The 21,710-nt window shown below is 39.8% G+C and overlaps 1 protein-coding gene across 1 annotated transcript in view; it reads right to left on the reverse strand.

The window, feature by feature from the left end:
• Positions 1 to 21,710, reverse strand: part of LOC124545641 (coiled-coil domain-containing protein 96-like) — a 195,007-nt gene that overhangs the window by 156,962 nt on the left and 16,335 nt on the right. Inside the window, exon 3 of the mRNA XM_047124587.1 lies at positions 6,143 to 6,234. Within this exon, the coding sequence (XP_046980543.1) occupies positions 6,143 to 6,234 (92 nt within the window). The remainder of the gene's footprint in view (positions 1 to 6,142; positions 6,235 to 21,710) is intronic.

Raw genomic sequence — 21,710 nt, forward strand, 5'->3', positions numbered from 1 at the left:
TTCTTTAAGTCATTTTCGTGTTCTTCTTCACATATGTGATGCATTTTAGCACACAGCTCTTTCGTTGACACTAAATATGTTCACGATTTTTTTTTTTTGTGAATGCCCATGGCCATCTCGCCATTTTTGAAATCCACACACATTAATACATTAATATGTTTCGGAAAATAATGTCTTTAAGGCAGTGACAGATCTGTGTACATTGACAGCATTCTTAGGACAACTGCACCTTCCCTAAACACTGATATCCATTTTGCCACAAAATTCTTTACTTTGCACAAAATCTGGTTCATGCAGCTGCTTTACGATCATTGTTTGGATAAGTGAAATTGGCTATCATCTTGTAAGATGTGATGAAGCGAACGACCTGAAGTACCCATCATCAAACCTGTCACCTGGCAAATTCGCTAGGACTACCAACAACTGCTCTTCTCATTGTGTCTCCGTTTTCCGTAGTTCGGTCTAATGGAGATGTGGTTTCTACTTCAACACAGAGCCGCAACATCAAAACACCTCAACCCATCAGAGTACGATATTTCGATCTGAGACAGTACCTCAAATTTCAAAATTAAAATTTCGATGGCAAAGATGTTGAACCATTGTTTCGAAAAAAAGGTGACCCTCTATGCTGAAACGCTTCAAAACAACCGAAACTGCGTTATCTGAGCTCCGCGCCCGATGACGCCAAAAGTCAATACCCCGACTCCCCACTGAGTGACTAGCAGTTTAAAAACATGAGTTTCCTGTATTCCACCCCGTGCTTCGGTAGCTCCGATGGTAGAGCACTTGCCCGCGAAAGGCGAAGGTCCCGAGTTCGAGTTTCGGTCGGGCACACAGTTTTAATCTGCCAGGAAGTTTCATATCAGCGCACACTCCGCTGCAGAGTGAAAATCTCATTCTGGAAACCTTCCCCAGGCTGTGGCTAAGCCATGTCTCCGCAGTATCCTTTCTTTCAGGAGTGCTAGTTCTGCAAGGTTCGCAGGAGAGCTTCTGTAAAGTTTGGAAGGTAGGAGACGAGATACTGGCAGAAGTAAGGCTGTGAGTACCGGGCGTGAGTCGTGCTTCGGTAGCTCAGATGGTAGAGCACTTGCCTGCGAAAGGGGAAGGTCCCGAGTTCGAGTCTCGGTCGGGCACACAGTTTTAATCTGCCAGGAAATTTCATCTTAGAACCAGATTGGAAATTATTTCCCCTCCAGGTTTCGTACTTGGATACCAGAGAACCTAGGCAATTACACCATGAAACAAGAGAAATGGGATGTTCAGGACTTCTTCGAATAGTTGACGTCTAAAGAAACACGTGCGATACAAACTTTGACCTCTCTTCCACTACCGTTTAAATGTAATACGATAAAGATAGACAATAATAATGAATAAGTATTACATACAGACTACGTTAGAGGTTGACAGCGCTACGCACCTGCCCATATAGAACTGTTAGAACAACAGAGAGAAAAAAAGTCTAGGTTCAATTTTAAGCAAGATCAAATTACAACTAAGATTCATGTTAAACTTTATGTAACGGATTAGTAGACGTGATTACCAATAATGGCGTGTCACCTTTACATAGGAGAAATCTCAGAATGGGGAAAAATGAACCAAATATTCTAATTAAAAAATAAGCTCTAGCCACAGTTTACGTCTGCCTAAGATGAAATTAATTTTATTATATGGCATCTACTTTTGTTTTTCTTCTTTTCTTTTTCTTTATTATGTCGAATATGGAACTCCATTCATTTTACTTGTTTGTTCTAAGTGGGAAGAAGACCTACAACACAGTAAAAACGAAGACAAAATGTCTGATTGGTACAGTGGCAGAAAGTGGATGTAAACTTTTTGTGTTCGATCACTGCTGAATCTCAAAATTATTATCCCTCATTTATCACTTCCTTCACTTCTGGCAATGTTTGTTAGGGTGAAAAACGCCGAGTCCATCTTAAGCTGCTGGTCTCCCTGTAACTGGCTGGGCAAGTCAGTTCAAAGGTGGAAAGAAGGAAAAGGCGTGCCGCATGGAACAGGATCATGCCTGGCAGCACGCTCTGGTATTCAAACCAACCTGCTTGTAGAGAAATGAGCCCTGCCCCTATTTGAATGGTATAGGGAAAGACAACGGTAACCCTCAAATTTGAATTTTTCAAACCAAGTACAGTAAGACAATGGTTAACCTGGACTACGCTAGGTGGTGTAACGAGTTCATCATGTTGATGACAGATGGCAGCACAATGTTCATTTGTTTTTGTGGGAACCCACATACACTGGTGAGAAACAATGGTAACCCACAAATTCAAAATGGAGGTAGCAGCAGATTGTAGCGAGGGAAGTTGTGATATTTTTGTAATTTTAAGTGAATTGTGTGGTGATTCCAGTGATTCTGAATGCTTCGATGATGCCATTAATGATCCAGATTTCGATTTAAACGAGGAGATGGAAGATTCTGCTGCAAGTCAAGTAAGTTTTGTTTTCAAAACATATTGTTATTTGCTGGTTACCATTATCTTTGTGCTAGCTAGTTAGGCTACTATTTTATTTCCATATTCAACTTTTTAAAAAGATCTTGACATGAAGATAGAGTCAACACGTCTTTTAATGCAACTACATTGTCCTCTGTAAATCATGGGATGTTTACAAAAAGAAATTTTCTCGTAGTTGTGGGTTACCATTTTATTGATATTGCCATTGATGAGGTTACCATTTTATTGGTTAACAGCACTTTTTTAATATTACACTATCCATGCAAAAATATTTTTTTAATAGAATGAGGGGGATCGCAACAGAACTGACCGTAGGATTAAAGATGTCACAATGAAAACATCGAGGAAAAGAAAAAAGCCAGTAAACAAACAACAACAGAAGAAACTTCCAAGGTATAGTGGACTTGAATATACTACAAAAGAAGGTACAGTGATCCAGGCGAGAAATTTAGTTGGAATTTCCTGTAAATGTTCTAAAAAGTGGTTTGAACGGATTGGGGAGAAGCTTATACAGAGTACAAACAAGTCATTCTGGAGCATTGGGGACTTTGATAAAGAAAATGCTCATTTCTTTGGTTCCATGCTGCTAGAAACCATAAAAATAAAATACACAGGCAATGAAATTAGCAGGCGTAACAACACTGTACGATACAGTTTTATAAAAGATGGCATAAGCATTGATGTCTGTAAAATTTTGTTTTGAGAATCCATGGATTACAGCACAAAAGAGGTAGAGTAGAAAACACACAGTCCAAAATGTGAGCAGGGGCTATTATTCCACCAGAAGAAAGAAGACTCAAACACAAGAACAGACCACATGCCTACTCAGAAGAAGACGTGAAATTGGTCAAAAACATATAGAAGGTATACCAAAATACAAAAGTCACTATAGTAGAAAAGATAATGGTGAAAATTCTATGTGTTGATGGAATATTCCATCCAAAGTTGCTACAACCATTATAAAGATAAATATCGGTACTGTCCTGATATCAAAGCGAAGCCTGTATCTTTTGATTGGTATCATCGCATTTTCATTCAAGATTTCAATATTTCATTCAAACTGTCAAAATCAGATACTTGCCCAACATGTGATTCAAATGAAATTCAACTGTTGGAAGCAAAAAACGACCTGGAAAAATTAAGAGAAATTAATATACAGAAGGAGTAACATCTCAGAATAGCCCAGGCATACCAAGATAATATAAAAGTGCAAACAGAGAAGGAAGTTGTTGATAAAGACTTTCATGTTATATCTTTCGATCTACAACAGGCATTTTCCACTCCTAAGCTCTCTACAGGTCCAATGTTCTATAAGAGGAAACTGTGGACATGTAACTTCAGCATTCGTCCCTGTAATTCGTCACAAGGTCATTTCATTGTTTGGGATGAAATGGTAGCATCAAGGGATTCAGAGGAAATAGGCAGCTGCTTACTGAAGTATTTTGAAGATTACAATATACGAGGTAATAAGTTGATTGCAATTTCAGACAATTGCTCTGGGCAAAACGAAAACTGGAACATTGTATTTGTTTGGATGCTGCTTATAGCAGAAGGAAGATATTACCCCATTGAGCACTACTTCCCACTTCCTGGACATTCCATGTCGCCAAGCGATCGAGATTTTGCTGTTGTGGAGCAGTATGTTCGCTGACATGTGCAGTTTGTATATGTCTCTCAAGACTGGGTGGACATGTTGAAGAAGTGTGGCCAAACGCGACCATTTTGTATCCATGTCATGTGATCAGAAGATTTTGTATGCATCGATGACATGAGATCTACATTTAGTCATAAGGATATCTCAGTAGAAGGGCACAAGGTGTTATGCGAGATGCTGTACGGCTCCTCCTCGATGCAGTGGTTTGACACTGGACTCGCATTCGGGAGGACGACGGTTCAATCCCGCGTCCGGCCATCCTGATTTAGGTTTTCCTTGATTTCCCTAAATCGCTCCAGGCAAATGCCGGGATGGTTCCTTTGAAAGGGCACGGCCGACTTCCTTCCCTAATCCGATGAGACCGATGACCTCGCTGTCTGGTCTCCTTCCCCAAACAACCCAACCCCCCCTCCTCGATGCAGATGAAACATGAATCTTGTTCGTATCAAATATATTTCATGGGGAAGACTGGCAGAAAGTCAGTTTACACAAAGGAGGTCGCCCTACCATCTTAGAAGGAACCAGTCTTCAAAAAAAGTATTCTGGGTCAGTTCCAATTGACTCAAAGAAGAAACAAGACCTCATATCTGCACTGAACTGGATACCACCTATTTATAACAAATTGTACAAAGCAATAAAAACTATGAAGACATCTACAAATAAGGATGAGTGTCTAGATTCTTCTGCAGACAAAGTGTGAGAATTTTCCGCTGTCCTGTGTTTGTTGGAGGGAAACACTGGTATGCCACATAATATGTTCGCCACAGCTAGGAAAAGATAGAGTTTTGGACATTATTAACTCAAAGTTTGTATTTTTTTCCACTGATTTGTCTACTTAAGATGTTGTATAGTGACTACCGGTTGTATAAATAATAAAATATTAATAACTTGTGAATGAAATATTTTTTTAAACTTTTCCAATTGAATATCTCCATTCATAGCTAATGTGGGTTACCATTATATTTCACCATACCCTTTATTTGTATGGTGGGTACATGCATTTATACGGGGTTAACATCAATAAAATAGAAAAACTGCAGGGATGGATTCCAGATTGGAAATGGAGGGAAAAAAGTCCTATGAACATGTGTCCGGAAATGCATCGTTGCCACAGCAGATGGCGCTGACGAATGACAGTTTATCTGACCACGTGCCGTGTGTTTCTTGTGTGTTGCAGGCTGTGTGATAGACGCAGCATACTATAAGAAGCAGAATAGGTCCGGTATTCATATCGGGAACAAGCCAACATGGCGTGTATGGCCAAGAAGATGGAAACGTTCGAGAGGCAGCACGCCTATACCTACTCTCACAGATACCGACCATATCACACAGCATTTCAAGCCCTTTTTGGGCATTTGTGTGATCATGGGTCCTTTCAGACAGACGAAAGTGCAGGGAGGCGGCGGACTGTGCGCACAACAGATTTGGAGGACCAGGTTCTATGGGATATAGAGATGAACCGTAATACATGCTCCAGGCAAGTGGCGCATCAACGGGGCGTAACCAAAAGTACCGTTATTTGTAGACTGTATGACAACCGCCAGTATCCCTATGACCTGCAACGAATGCAATGATTGTCAGCAGCGAATTTCCCTCTACGAGAAGGATTTTGTCGGTGGTTTTCGCACTGGATCATCACAATTATCGGATTTCTGTCATCAGTTTTATCGAGGAGGCAACCTTCACCAGGATCAGCAATCTGCATAATCGTCATCTATGGGCTGCAGTCACGGGATGTGATCAGAGGAACTTTCGTTCGTTAGCAACAGCTTCCATGGTAACGATGCGTTTCCGGACACATGATGATAGGACCTTTTCCTCCATTTCCACTCAGGAATTCGTTCCTGCAGTCTGTCAGTTTTATTAATGTTTACCCTGTGGATTTAAGGGCATACATTTTTGCTTGCTCGCTATATATTTGCCATAGAGCACATAAATGTGTACAAATATGTGTGGTTGTATTTAAGACACAAGTCAATTTCTCATCTTCAAGCATTCGTGAACCACTAGAACCACTAACCTCCTGTAATTCCTCTTCTACGTCCTCTTCTGGAGATGCCAACAGGTCAGATGTGGAATCCACCTTCCCCTTCAATACAAACTGGCTTTTCTCTGCCAAAAAAGAGCATAAAGTTTTGGTCTGTTATTAAATGTTGTCAACAATTTCCAGAGACACAAATTAAAATAAAAGTATACGAAATACTGCTGTTCTTGGTTAAATCAAAACTGATTATTACAGAAAACAAATGTGTAAAGCAAAACGGTCTAAATATTGACTAATGTGTATTAAAAGAGCTTGAATTGGAGGTCAAACATTATAGATAGTCTTAGACACTCAATTTCAGCAGATTTTGCTCTTCACGTAAATGGCAATAATATTTTACAATCTTCGTCGATCAATGACGTACCGTACGTTATGACAAGCTTTGCCAATCTTACTCTTAGGATAAAATATTCACAGCACAAAAATAAGCAAAGCGGATTATAAACGGTGTCCTAAATTTTAAGATCAAAATTATATGGACGGTACAGGATCCGAAGCTGAGCGATGACAGCAGGGTAACAATATCGCGGCAGCCATGGAGTGTCAGGCGGACCCCGCCGCTGAATTGAATTACATACTATTAGTCTTTACATAGTGTTTATGACTGACTGACACATTCTTAATATGTGCCAGGGAATGATTCTTTACTGTTTAGTTTTGAAGTTCATGCTAATTCCGACATTTAGTGACAATGAGGATATTAATGGCTCATTTCATGTAATACTGATTTACTGACGATGTACCAAAACTACATTACAAAAGACATCCTTAGTTATAACATGTAGTTTGATGATACTGAATTGAAAGTACTGCAGTGTGAGTATCGATTTGTAGTTTAACAGGCTGAGCAGTTTAGAAGGGCGTTAACCCACAACCATAAATTCACGTATGTTAAGGAAACTGCTTGTATATGGATGGTGTTGCTTCGGCGAGCTAGACTGTCTTTAGCGTCGTTATGTTGGCAGACACTGCTGATAGTCTATAGTCGTTGCTGGAGGTCCACTATACGTAAACACACGCTACAGTAGCGGAAAATGTGAATTATTTCTGCCACTTAGATCACTCCTAAGTAAATTGTATTTTTAAGGTATGTAAAATGACACTTTATGATAGCACAGGTAATGTTTAGATGTCTCTGTAACTGAATGATATATAATTACTCAGTATTTTCGGTTTGTTGCCATATGGCAACACTATGATCTTGCCAATGTAAACATAACCTTTTTCAAAATGGGCGAATTCAGTACAATGCTGTTTATTACTTTTATTTTGTAGACATGGCATCAGTTCTTCATGCTTCTATGGTGGCAGACATTCAGCGGCAATTAGGAATATTCCCGAAGAAGATGACGATTCGGAATTGCGCAACACCAACAGTGAAGAAGTATTTGCAAATGATTCAGAGGATGAAAATGCTGGACGTAATATTCCTCATGGAACTTCGGCTATAGTCGTTTCTGAGACTGATGATAACAGTGAAGGAGAACAATAAGAAGAGGAAAAGGAACAAGGGGAGGAAGACGAAAATAATATGTTACACCAAAATGAAATTGTAGCGGCAGATGAAAATAGTGGTCAAAAACCAGATAAAAGGTCTAAACATGCGTGTAGTTGGAAGAAATGCCGGAAAGTACTAGTTATGCCAGAATGGACTGGTACACTTGACATCCCTTCTCATGTATACAGTCCGAAAGAATATTTTCACATGTTTCTTGGAAGCTAAATGTTGGACATTATTGTTGAGGAGTCAGACAGACTATCCATTCAAAACAATCCTGCTAAAGTGTTGAAACCTGTCAGATGAGAATTAGAAATTTGGATAGGAATAGTGCTCTTTATGTCTGTGATTAGACCCTCTTCTACTACAGATTACTGGAATCCTGGGACTAGAATTCCCATTGTAGCTGATAGAATGCGTATGAATCGCTTTGAACAAATAAAAAGTAACATACTTCTGCTGATAATTTGAGAACAATGCCCAAAGAAGACCATACTGTTTCTGAGTGTAAAGTGCTACCGAAGCCGGAAAAATTCAGCCTTGACGAGCAGATAACAGCGTTCAAAGGACGTCATTCAATGAAACAGTACAATCCACAAAAAAACAAAGAGATGGGGCTGCAATATAAGAATGATTTACCATACAACTTTGGACTGTATACTAGCAGAACCGACCAAAATGAACATCTTCCTGACATACGAGCCAGTGGAAATGTTCTGCTAAGGCTAGCTAGTGTAATACTTGAACACAAAAATTGTAAAATATTTTTGACAACTGGTTCTATAGGTTAGATCTGCAAATGAAACTGGTGGAAAGAGGAATCTACAGCCTAGGCACTGTACGTTCCAATCGTCTAAAGAGATGTGTGTTCGACTCTGACAAGAAAATAAAGAGATCTGGAAGAGGTGCAACAGATGCAAGACAGTGTTCCATAGGAAATATGCAGTATTCTGATATAAAATGGCATGACAACCAATTTGTGACATTACTCAGCAATTTTGTGGGAGCAAATCCAATGACTGAAGTAGAAAGATTTGACAAAAAGTTGAAGTCACTCAAGGCGCCTTGCCCCAGGGCAGTAGTAGAGTATAATCAGTTCGTGGGTGGTGTAGAGCTTGTGGATGCAGTTCTAGCATTGTATAGGATCCAGATATGTTCCAAAAAATGGCATCACAGAATATTTTTTTTCACATTATAGACCTGATGGTGGTGAATGCTTGGTTTCTTTACAGAAGAGATACACTATCAAGTGGAACGCATTGGAAAAGCTCGCTCGCTTTAACAGAGTTCAAGAAGGCCATAGGTAGAGGTTTGTTGTTCCAGGCGAAAAGTGAGGCAAGAAAGCAAGGAAGACCTAGAAGTAATTCCACTGAGAGAGCCCACAAGGCGAAAAAGAAGAAAGGACCAACAGCTGCACTGCCTGAAAAAGGTATGCAGCTAGATGGCATAGGACATTTACCTGTTATGGATATCAAAGGAAGGTACAAAGTTCCATCATGCATCGGAATTGTAAGAGTGAAGTGTTTGAAATGCAAGGTGCATTTATGTTTCACTGCAAATAAAAATTGTTTTTTTTAAATTTAAAACTGAGTGATGAAATGAAGTATCGAGCTGTTGAATAACGTGACAAAATATTTTTTTGAAAACCGAAAAGTAACGGTTTTTCACCTAAAACTATTCATAAATGTATGGAGAAGCACATTTGTGTATCTTTCCAAGGCAATTTATACATGTATGTAAATAAAAGTATTTTGAGTTTTCTGGGATGTGTGTTGACACATATATGGTGTTGCCATATGCCAACAAACCTAAAATATTGAATAAATCTAAATTACGTAAAAATTTCTATGTTTAACCAATTACACAGTATTTGGTGTGTCAGACCCTACCCCCAGATATGTTTTTCATTGAAATTGGTTTCCTAAAAGAAAGTCATGCAATAGAGGGTTAAAAGTACTTGCAAAACCTGCACAGGAAGTTAGATACCATCTGCATTTTATGGAGTTCCTCAGAGACATGAAACTTTTATATTTCGTATTTAGGAAAAAATTAGTTAACTTTAATGCAGTCACCTGCAGAAAATATTAGTCAGGGTCATTATTTTATTGAACCATTGGATATTCACTAGGGTATTTATTTAAGGCTGCTACTATGAATGATTGCATCTGGACCAGAATTGATATTCTTTTCACGTCTAGGGTTGAGAGTGTGAACATTCAGTACTCTCCTCCCAATAGAAAGACGACCACGCCGGTGATCATTTATACCAGGATGGTACTGGCGGTCTACTGATTTTACGGGAAGTTTTGTAGGAGGCAAAAAGATGATTGGCAAACTGCAACTACAACCAAAAGTGCAACTCAACTCTTCTCAGCACTAGGGTTGGTTCAGCTCATCTGTCACGACTTGTATTGTGACCGTGGAGCAGACGACGAGAGGTCCGAATTTTGGCGGTTCTTTCTTCATTGTGCCACAGGGGGTCCAGCTTCTGAGTTCCCAGAGTGGGCTGTCAGTAGATTTACTCACTCGCTTTGCTGCAGCAGTCTGACAGAATGTGTGCTGTTTCTGGTTGACACAGTGCATTGACGTGGTACTGCCTGGGGACCTCACCGGGCGAGTCGCCGTCACATGCTGTTATCAGCAGCAGTGACAGGTTGCAACACTCCAAACAACGCGTTTATGTTGGCAACACAGACAATCCAGTCGGCGGTTGACTCACCAACGTGCCACATTAAGATGTGTAGTTGATTAATTTAAGGTAAGATTTTACAATAATATTCTATGAGGGGTCGATTTGTACATGGTGCCCGATTTTATAATATATGACATGAAATGGTTATCACATGTATAAGACACTGTATCTTTGACACCACTGAACCAAAGATGTTGCCTGAGTCGCAGAATCGATTGTAAGCAGCGGCGCGCGGACTGCAGTAGCTGTTACTGTTGCATTCTGTTAAAGGTAGGATGTGAGGACGGGCAGCTGTGTGAATTTAGCTGTTGGCCTATGGATGCAGCATAATACAGTTTTGTAAAGTAATGAAATTTTGTATATTTAGTCTTAAGTATGCAGCAACACAATGTGGATCTTGCTAATTTTACAGTACTGACCCTTGAATGCAGGAACCAAGTATTTGCCATGAGATTTAATGTATAGGTTGATTAAGTATACCCAATTTGCAATACGAGGTGCATTCAAGATCTAAGGCCTCCGATTTTTTTTCTAATTAACTACTCACCCGAAATCGATGAAACTGGCGTTACTTCTCAACGTAATCGCCCTGCAGACGTACACATTCTTCACAACGCTGACGCCATGATTCCATGGCAGCGGCGAAGGCTTCCTTAGGAGTCTGTTTTGACCACTGGAAAATCGCTGAGGCAATAGCAGCACGGCTGGTGAATGTGCGTCCACGGAGAGTGTCTTTCATTGTTGGAAAAGGCCAAAAGTCACTAGGAGCCAGGTCAGGTGAGTAGGGAGCATGAGGAATCACTTCAAAGTTGTTATCACGAAGAAACTGTTGCGTAACTTTAACTCGATGTGCGGGTGCGTTGTCTTGGTGAAACAGCACACGCGCAGCCCTTCCCGGACGTTTTTGTTGCAGTGCAGGAAGGAATTTGTTCTTCAAAACATTTTCGTAGGATGCACTTGTTACCGTAGTGCCCTTTGGAATGCAATGGGTAAGGATTACGCCCTCGCTGTACACCATCATTTTTTCAGAACTGGCGGTTACCCGAAATTTTTTTTGTGGCGGTGAATCTGTGTGCTTCCATTGAGCTGACTGGCGCTTTGTTTCTAGATTGAAAAATGGCATCCACGCCTCATCCATTGTCACAACCGACGAAAAGAAAGTCCCATTCATGCTGTCGTTGCGCGTCAACATTGCTTGGCAACATGCCACACGGGCAGCCATGTGGTCGCCCGTCAGCATTCGTGGCACCCACCTGGATGACACTTTTCGCATTTTCAGGTCGTCACGCAGGATTGTGTGCACATAATCCACAGAAATGCCAACTCTGGAGGCGATCTGTTCAACAGTCATTTGGCGATCCCCCAAAACAATTCTCTCCACTTTCTCGATCATGTCGTCAGACCGGCTTGTGCGATTCTGAGGTTGTTTCGGTTTGTTGTCACATGATGTTCTGCCTTCATTACACTGTCGCACCCACGAACGCACTTTCGACACATCCATAACTCCATCACCACATGTCTCCTTCAACTGTCGATGAATTTCAATTGGTTTCACACCACGCAAATTCAGAAAATGAATGATTGCATGCTGTTCAAGCAAGGAAAACGTCGCCATTTTAAGTATTTAAAACAGTTCTCATTCTCGCCGCTGGCGGTAAAATTCCATCTGCCATACGGTGCTGCCATATCTGGGACATATTGACAATGAATGCGGCTTCATTTTAAAACAATGTGCATGTTTCTATATCTTTCCAGTCCAGAGAAAAAAAATCAGAGGCCTTAGAACTTGAATGCACCTCGTATTTTGTCTGTTTTGTAATCCTTATACATAGAAGTTAAATTTTGGAATCTATTTTGTCAAACGATGTCAGACCTTTTTAATTACGACAGTAAAAGACAATTGTAGAACAATTTAGAAGTTCACTGATTTTGAAGTTGATGTAAAATGTTTCATATTAGATTTTGTGAAGGAGAATACAATTTTCAAACTGAAGAATTCGGTCTTAGCATATCCCGTTATCAGTACCTCATCCTCTTCCAAGTCGTGTTTGTTTAAATCCAATGAATATTTTTTTTTAAATAAATGATTTTTCAGTCTGTCAGAAAAATATTAATGAGCCAAAACCAGAAAAGTATTAATGTTTGTAACAGTTTCAATGTGCGCAGCATTGCACGGCACTGAGCCAATATCCAAAATTATCATTGAACATTTGTAGGGTTATTCATTCATCAAGTAATCTACTAACATTATTTGTATGAAGCTATTTTAGGGCCGGCATTGCACTTCGCTGAGCCAAGATTGAATATTTTGTATGCCTGCTGTGGAGAGAAAATACCAAGATTACATCAGTTGCGACTAGAAGAGCGAAGAAAAAAGTATTTAATTGTTTATTTGCATAGGGAATTTTATCAGTTTATTGCACAGAGCCATAGAAGTCGGTGTTCACGAGACTGAGCAAATTTCAGAGGAATTGATTTCATCATAGGCATTACATACTGGTTTTCCTGATCCAGTTGTTTAATTTTCTTTTATTTCAGTAACACTGATTAAGTACACCATTTTCTCAACAACACATTACACAGTAAATTTCCATAAGACAAACATTAAGCATTGCATAACCAATAACAACCACAAATATAATTTAAAGAACGTTATACTTGGCGACCGCTCTGCCTTTCGTTCGGTTTGTGAATTCTTTGAAAGTAAAGCAGTCAGATATATATATTTTGCTCTCTCAACCACTCGTAGCAATAACAGCAGTTACTTTCTTTTGGCGCAAAGCAGTCTACTAACTTCTATAAAAATTTTCCACAGTTCATCGACATTCTTATGCTCCACCTTGTTGTCCATTGATTTTATTGTTCAATATTTTTTGTCTTTGATTTTGTACCCCATATTTCATTTACGATGCCGTGCAAAAGTGTTAAGGTTCCAGCGCGTAGTCTGACTATTAGAGATACCGAAATGGACGATTCTCCTATTGACCACCATGTTGAGAATGATAGTATGCCGCAACAGTTGCAAATCGCCTCAGATGACGTGAGTTCCGTTACCAAAAGTAATGTACAGCTTCCTGACAATATAATTTTAGCCACTCTAATGTGACTAGTAATTAGACGGTAGATTCCGGTATTGCAGACGCCGCTGATATGCACGTGACTGGTGTGAATTATTCAACACTTGATTGTTTAACGAATGAGGTCAGCGATTTACCTACCTTTCACACAATTAATCAGATTGCCAATGGTATGTCAGAGGAAGGAATAGTACACAGTACTCAGTATGTTCTTAAAAATCCGTCAGATTTTATTAACGATAATGCTGCGGATAATGCAACAAACGAAACGTCCATGGTTGTAGATGATGTCTCCACACAACAAAACACAAGTGACACCAGACGCATCAGTTGAAAAGAATACGGAAGCGACGCTTCAAAATCTCATGCAAATGATGGTTCACCTGAATACTCAGTTCAATGAACAATTTGCCAGCTTACGAGAAATGCGACAAATATAAGTTGACACCACGAATCAGTTACGACAAGAAATACGAGACATACAACACGACACCACCTCTCAGTTCAATGAACAATTTTCCACCATACGTGACGAGCTTAAATCGTACACAGAAACGACTGATAACCGTTTCAGACAGGTAGTACACACATTAAAGTCAGCGAAAAACTTCTTTGCGATAAAATTGAAGCCATAGGCATGCAATGCGCAAACAGCACCAAACCTTTAAGAGATGACATTAATGCTATATGACATCAATGTAGTGAAACCTATCGAAATTTTACTGAGAAATTAACCATAACCTCTATTAAGTGGCATAACATTGTCAGTTATTCCTCCAACGCTACCGTCAGCAACAGCAATTTGATAATCTCAGAAAACATTAATGAACCAATTGTGGCGACCAAATCTGATAACAAAGCTAAGTTTTCTACGTCAGAAATTTCATTACTTCCCATTGATACTGACGACAATACCGCATGGAGTGACGCGCCTTACCGCTCTGTTGAGCCACGCCCTGCAGTCTGAAACAGTTAATAGTAAAGTTATCAAGCCCAAGCATGATGGCGCTAACAGTAAAGACGTTTTCTGTCAATCCAAAAATGTTACACACAATGCCGCCTTTTGTCATGAAAACCTTCCGTTCACACCACAGCTTTCCGCTTCATCATGGTCAAACAATTCTGCTTCAGTTGACCTTTGTGCTGATAAACGCTATTTCGCACCGATCGGTCTGCAAACCAGATTCATACAGCAAAATCAAACCTCAAGAAGTAACTTTCATTTCACTCAGATGATGCGAGCCATCAAACATCGGACGCCACATTCAGTCTCAACAAAGAACAGAGTTTGTTTCCTTCCGTGATGACGCACACCAGAAATATTACATGGTCAGTAAGTCACAACGCTAAATTTTTTGAAGAACAAGACAATTTCCCGTACACTGAATCTGTGAATTGTGTAACTAATACTGCGCAAAAGCAAACTACGTATATCCCTCAAATGGTTCAAATGGCTCTGAGCACTATGGGACTTAACTTTTGAGGTCATCAGTCCCCTAGAACTTAGAACTACTTAAACCTAACTAACCTAAGGACATCACACACATCCAAGCCCGTGGTAGGAGTCGAACCTGCGACCGTAGCGGACGTGCGGTTCCAGACTGTAGCGCCTAGAACCGTTCAGCCAATCCGGCCGGCTACGTGTATTCCTCACAGCCCACTTACATTCTTAGCAGACCTATCGCAGAAGTAAAATTTTTCTAACAACGCTTCTGTTCGATCTACTGTTGCTACGGATTCTTGTAAAACCACACAATATATCACCATTCCGTTTTTTTCTTTCCAACCACATAGGTATAATCACAACATCCTACAGTCAGAAAGCAAAATTAATAGTTACAAGAAGACGATGTCCATTACTACGGAAAATAAAACACAGCAAATTTGTGGAAGTCACTTTCAGAATTTCAGCACGGATGCAGGTGTAAATTGAGCGAACAGAATTTTATTATCGACGATAAGGCAGCTCAATCTGATGTCACAGCTTGCAAGAATCATGGTCACAACAGTTCTAATTTATTTCAACAGCCAACTTCTAATTCTAACGAACAGCATATCCACTATGATTACGTTAGGTAACTACAATTGCCAGCAGTTTTCATAAAAGAATTATCTTCTGGCACAGTTGACTTCACACTGTCAAGCAACATTTCTGATATTTCAGATAAAATTTGTGAAACCACTCAGAGTAATACTTTCAGCACCAGTGCAGAAAAGCCTACGCCACGAAAGCAACGTCGTAGGAAGCATACTCAGAAGACCGGTATATATGCAGATGTCATAGATGTCATTTTGTGTGAACAGGATTTTAGTATCTACGATCAGTCAGTTCCATCTAACGAGGCAGCCCGTCAGGATAAAGCCAAAAACAGTTCCAAATATTTTCGCAACAGACTACGCAAGGGAAAGAGAATATTTTTTATTCACTTCACTGTTTATTCAACACAGAGCAAAATCTTACAGACACCGGTATACCGATCCCGCGCAGTTATGGTACAGAAACTGAAAACAAATCTAATAACGCTGAGATTTCTCAAATGTTACAAATAGAAAAGGTCAAGGGCAATGGGTAGTACGCACAGATGCCACGTGCAGTCGAAGTATATCTGTAGTAGACTTGGCCACTGTTTCTATGTTTCGATACAGTGTATCGATACGTGGAACTGTTCCAGTGTTTCGGAACGGCTGTGGTTCACTGTTTCGAAACAGTGGTGTTTCATTCCGCCCCTGTCTCGGATAACCGGACCAGATTCGATCTCGAGCCAGACACAGAAACTGTATCGTTGTCTCAAAATAAGGCTGTTTCAGTCCACCTGTGCTTGGAACGGACTGAATGTATCGAAACAGTGATGTTTCATTCCGCTCTGTGTCGGACGAGATTCGGGCTCGGCACAGGTACTGAAAGACAACATACCACTTCATGAAACACTTTCAAGAGTGTCGAAATCTTTTTGACAAGCAGTAGCATGAAGCTTAAGATATCCGAAAATAAAGCTTCGTTTCTAGCTGACTGTCCTATTTCGAAATGGCGTAACATCTGCTTTATAAACACTAACCAACAATAAAACAACGCACACTATTCACATTCAAAATAATGAATATGTGAAAATCATTCAGTTAAATTACACTTTTTTATAAAATACGTTTCTCTGTTCATGTACAGTAATCATATTAAGAAACGCAAGTAAGCCTACAACATTTTGAATAAAAAAGGCGTAGTGTGACAGTTATTAAACGTATACATAAATTTGATGTAGGTATAATTGCAAGCAATCTGTTTGACATATCACTGATAGTGTAATGGTGAACGGGAAGGGCTGGGAAGCATGGTGAATTTATAGTAACGGTTCGAAACACCTTGAAAAACAAAAAATTTTTCTGTTATATTTTGTTATTTATTCGAATTATTTGGCGTTATTTGTGAGTCTATAGTCACTGTGCGTATTATCCACAATGATTCCCTTGTGTGCATGGAAATTAGCAGGATGGGTATATTACCCATGCTAACGGAATGTGGGAATCCCAGTAGCATATGCGTTGTTTCTGCAGTTTGCTCCCACCTCCAGTTCCGTTCGTGGTGGTTCTTCTGTCTTCAGCTATGGCTGTCCTCAGCCAATTGAAAAGTATGAAAGTCACACGACACGAAAGCAGCGCATTTGCTGCAGGAAATACGAAACTGCCAAGACACTTTCTACGACATGATTATCGCTCTCGCACCTCATTTGTGATTATATGGACATACTTATATAGTAGACATTCAAGATGATAAAATGTGTAGGTTTACTAGATTACAAAACGCAAACTGTTTGACTGTTTCGAAACTGCGTATCGAAACATTACATTGTACTGTTTCATTTGTTTCGAAACAGTTACGTGTTTCAGTTTGCCCATCTCTAATCTGTAGCAATAAGTGCCATGACGTCCTTGAAACCAGCAGCGGCACAGTCAACAATACCGTCGGGCCGCACAGTGGTACGCCACTGCTTACTTCAAAGCAATGTAGAGCTACGCCGACGAAAATAAAACTCTGCTCCGCATATATCAGGCCCACTGACGTCAAAGCTACCTCCTTATATTCGCGAAGCCAGTCTGTTTTAACGGCAGTGGGCAGATTCTATGAAATTAATCGCCAAATCATCAGCAGCAAATCAGTGGACAATAAAACAACCAGGGCTCAATACCGCCGGCGCCAAATTGTCAAGCATATTAATTTGAAAAACTCAATTTCCAAAACTAAACTCATATACATTCGTCTCAAAAATATTATGCCAAGCCAAATACAGAGCTGAATGAATTATATTGTGCTATGTAAATACAACATAGCATATTCTGCCATCACATAAATTACTATTTTTTTCTTTACGATTTTTCTTTCCCGGACTGCGACCGTTACACACGATTTTGACACTGATACACTGAATCTGTCCATTTATTTTTACGTCTTTTGCAGCTATGCATCACCTGAATGATATGTCCTAATTTCCATTTCCATCGTATAGCAATAATGAGAAATTAGTGAAATACCAAAAAGGTAAGTTTTAGCACGAAGAATACAGCTGCGATTATGAACGAAATTGTTAAAGGCGCTGCAGTCTGGAACCGCAGGACCGCTACGGTCGCAGGTTCGAATCCTGCCTCGGGCATGGATGTTTGTGATGTCCTTAGGTTAGTTACGTTTAACTAGTTCTAAGTTCTAGGGGACTAATGACCTCAGCAGTTGAGTCCCATAGTGCTCAGAGCCATGAACGAAATTAGACGCACGCTTATTTCAGCAGCAAGAATTTGAAAAGAAAATTTTACGACATTTATTCTACGAAATTTCTATGTAACCAGCTACTTTATTTCCACGACAGATATACAGGATGGTCCGTTGATAGTGACCGGGCCAAATATCTCACGAAATAAGCATCAAACGAAAAAAACTACAAAAAACTAAACTCGTCTAGCTTGAAGGGGGAAACCAGATGGCCCTATGGTTGGCCGGCTAGATGGCGCTGCCATAGGTCAAGCGGACATCAACTACGTTTTTTTAAATAGGAACCCCCATTTTTATTACATATTCGTGTATTACGTAAAGAAACATGAATGTTTTAGTTGGACCACTTTTTTCGCTTTGTGATAGATGGCGCTGTAATAGTCACAAACGTATAACTACGTGGGATCAGTAACATTCAGCCGTTGCGGACGGTATTTGCTTACATTACCCGTGTTAAAATGGACCGTTTACCAATTGCGGAAAAGGTCGATATCGTGTTAGTGTATGGCTATTGTGATCAAAATGCCCAAGGGGCGTGTGCTATTTATGCTTCTCGGTATCCTGGACGACATCATCCAAGTGTCCGGACCGTTCGCCGGATAGTTACGTTATTTAAGGAAACAGGGAGTGTTCAGCCACATGTGAAACGTCAACTACGACGTGTAACAAATGATGAAGCCTAAGTAGGTGTTTTAGCTGCTATCGCGCCTAATCCGCAAATCAGTAGCAAAAAAACTGCGCGAGAATCGGGAATCTCAAAAACGTCGGTGTTCAGAATGCTACATCAACATCGTACCATACTTCTATGCACCAGGAATTGCATGGCGACGACTTTGAACGTCGTGTACAGTTCTGCCCCCGGGGAACAAGAGAAATTACGGGACGATGACAGATTTTTTTGCACGTGTTCTATTTAGCGACGAAGCGTCACTCATCAACAGCGGTAACGTAAATCGGCATAATATGCACTATTGGGCAACGGAAAATCCACGATGGCTGCGACAAGTGGAACATCAGCGACCTTGACGGGTTAATGTATAGTGCGGCATTATGGGAGGAAGGATAATTGGCCCCCATTTTTTTTATGGCAATCTAAATGGCGCAATGTATGCTGATTTCCTACGTAATATTCTACCGATGTTACTACAAGATGTTTCACTGCATGACAGAATGGCGATGTACTTCCAACATGATGGATGTCCGGCACATAGCTCGCGTGCGGTTTAAGCGGTACTGAATAGCACACTTCATGACAGATGGATTGGTCGTCGAAGCACGCACGTTCACCGGATCTGACGTCCCCGGGTTTCTTCCTGTGGGGAAAGTTGAAGGATATTTGCTATCGTGATCCACCGACAACGCCTGACAACATGCGTCAGCGCATTGTCAATACATGTGCGAACATTACTGAAGGCGAACTACTCACTGTTGAGAGGAATGTCGTTACACGTATTGCCAAATGCACTGAGATTGACGGACATCATTTTGAGCATTTATTGCATTAATGTGGTATTTACAGGCAACAGCATGCGTTCTCAGAAATGATAAGTTCACAAAGGTACATGTATCACATTGGAACAACCGAAATAAAATGTTCAGACGTACCTATGTTCTGTATTTTAATTTAAAAAACCTACGTGTTACCAACTGTTCGTCTAAAATTGTGAGCCATATGTTTGTGACTATTACAGCGCCATCTATCACAGAGCGAAAAAAATGGTCCAACTAAAACATTCATTTTTCTTTACCTACTGCACGAATATATAATAAAAATGGGGGTTCCTATTTAAAAAAACGCAGTTGATATGCGTTTGACCTATGGCAGCGCCATCTACCCATCCAACCATAGCGCCATCTGGTTTCCCCCTTCAAGCTACACAAGTTTGTTCTTTGTAGTTTTTTCGTTTGACGCTTATTTCGTGAGATATTTGGCCCGGTTACGATCAATGGACCACACTGTATAGATAACACTTTTCAGCATCTTATAAATTTTTTTGTAATTTTTCAGGAACTATGCTAATTGCCAAATTTTTTACCGACGTGCTTATTTATATTGCCACTTTTTATATATGCTTATTCCGATTTACATATGGGTGTACATAATAATATGACACAACTCCGATCTTTTTACTTGGTGCATTTCCCAGGTTTATACAAATTCTATTGGTACCTTGTTTTCACCTTTCCTTGATTATTCAGCATTTAATTAGGTGGCGATATGCCCGGTATGGAGAATCTTATTCTCTTACTGTAAGCTTAGGCCTTGCACATTTTTCTGTTTCCTTATGCACGTGCATGAAAACAACTGAAAGAAACACTATTTATTTTGACAGTTGCCCAGTGGATCACATTCCTTGGGTGGTCCGACCGCTGCAAACTGTGACTCAAACATTTTTTTTATGTAAGAAGAATTTGTGTCCCTCTATACATCTGGTGATTATTTATTTATGATGCTATTTTGTCTTTTCTGATACTACGAAATGTGCCATTTTTTAATGAGTCTATGCTACTTCACTTTGCCATTATAGCACACCCTAGGCAAGATAGTATTACCATTGAAATTTGTGCTATTGTCTGATGAACTATTATTACATTTTTGTTAGGTTAGTCACTGTTTGCACTTTATAATGTTGCCATGTATCATTTATGCCCAGTCTTGTGCTCCAATTTGCGGCATGTCTCTTGTACTTGATGACGTCTCTAGTTTACTACCTTTCACCTATGCAAATTTAAGAAATCAATGTACCCTGTAACTCATGTCCGATACATGTTCTCATCCATTTCCTATGAGAATTATTTTGACATATTGATGATTTTTAACGATATTCTATGATGTTAATATATATTTTGTGTAAGTTGTGTCCTTTCTAGGAAAATCTGCCTTGCCTTGTGCCGTATAATTGGAGGTGTTTGTGGGAGAGACTGTCACAGAAGCTTTACTCCTAAAAACATTTTTATCGTCATTCCTTATGAGATCGCATATGATACTGCCTTCTTATGTTAGCATGTATGAATGCTTTTTTTTCTCAGGTTTATAGTCACATTTCCAGGTTCCATTATTTCTGCAATTCATCTGCATCTTTGCATATTTATCTAATGATTTACTGTAATATGTTACATTTATCTAGTCAGTAAGTATATTGCACTTAGTACTCCTGTCTTTATGCTTGCATATACTATCATCACATTTTTTCTTTGTTGTGGCCATAGCAGTTCTTGACTCAAGACGAATGACGATCGACTGCTAATCATTTTCTTTACATATAAAGTGCACTGCCCTTATCGATTATACCCATATCCTTCCCTGTAGATATGCGCATTGTTAGAGATATAGATCATTTAATAGATGGCATTGATGGAGCCCCAAGGGTGCTAAACAACCTGTAACTATTGTGTCTTTACCCTATGATTCTATTTGTCTAATATGTACTCAACAGGCCATACAGAGACATACTTCTGTATATAATACTGCTATTTATGCGCTCTGTTCCTGTAGACAGCCATGCCGAGCTATACATTCT

The sequence above is a fragment of the Schistocerca americana genome, chromosome 8, assembly GCF_021461395.2.
Source record: "Schistocerca americana isolate TAMUIC-IGC-003095 chromosome 8, iqSchAmer2.1, whole genome shotgun sequence".
NCBI classification, from domain to species: Eukaryota; Metazoa; Arthropoda; class Insecta; order Orthoptera; family Acrididae; genus Schistocerca; species Schistocerca americana.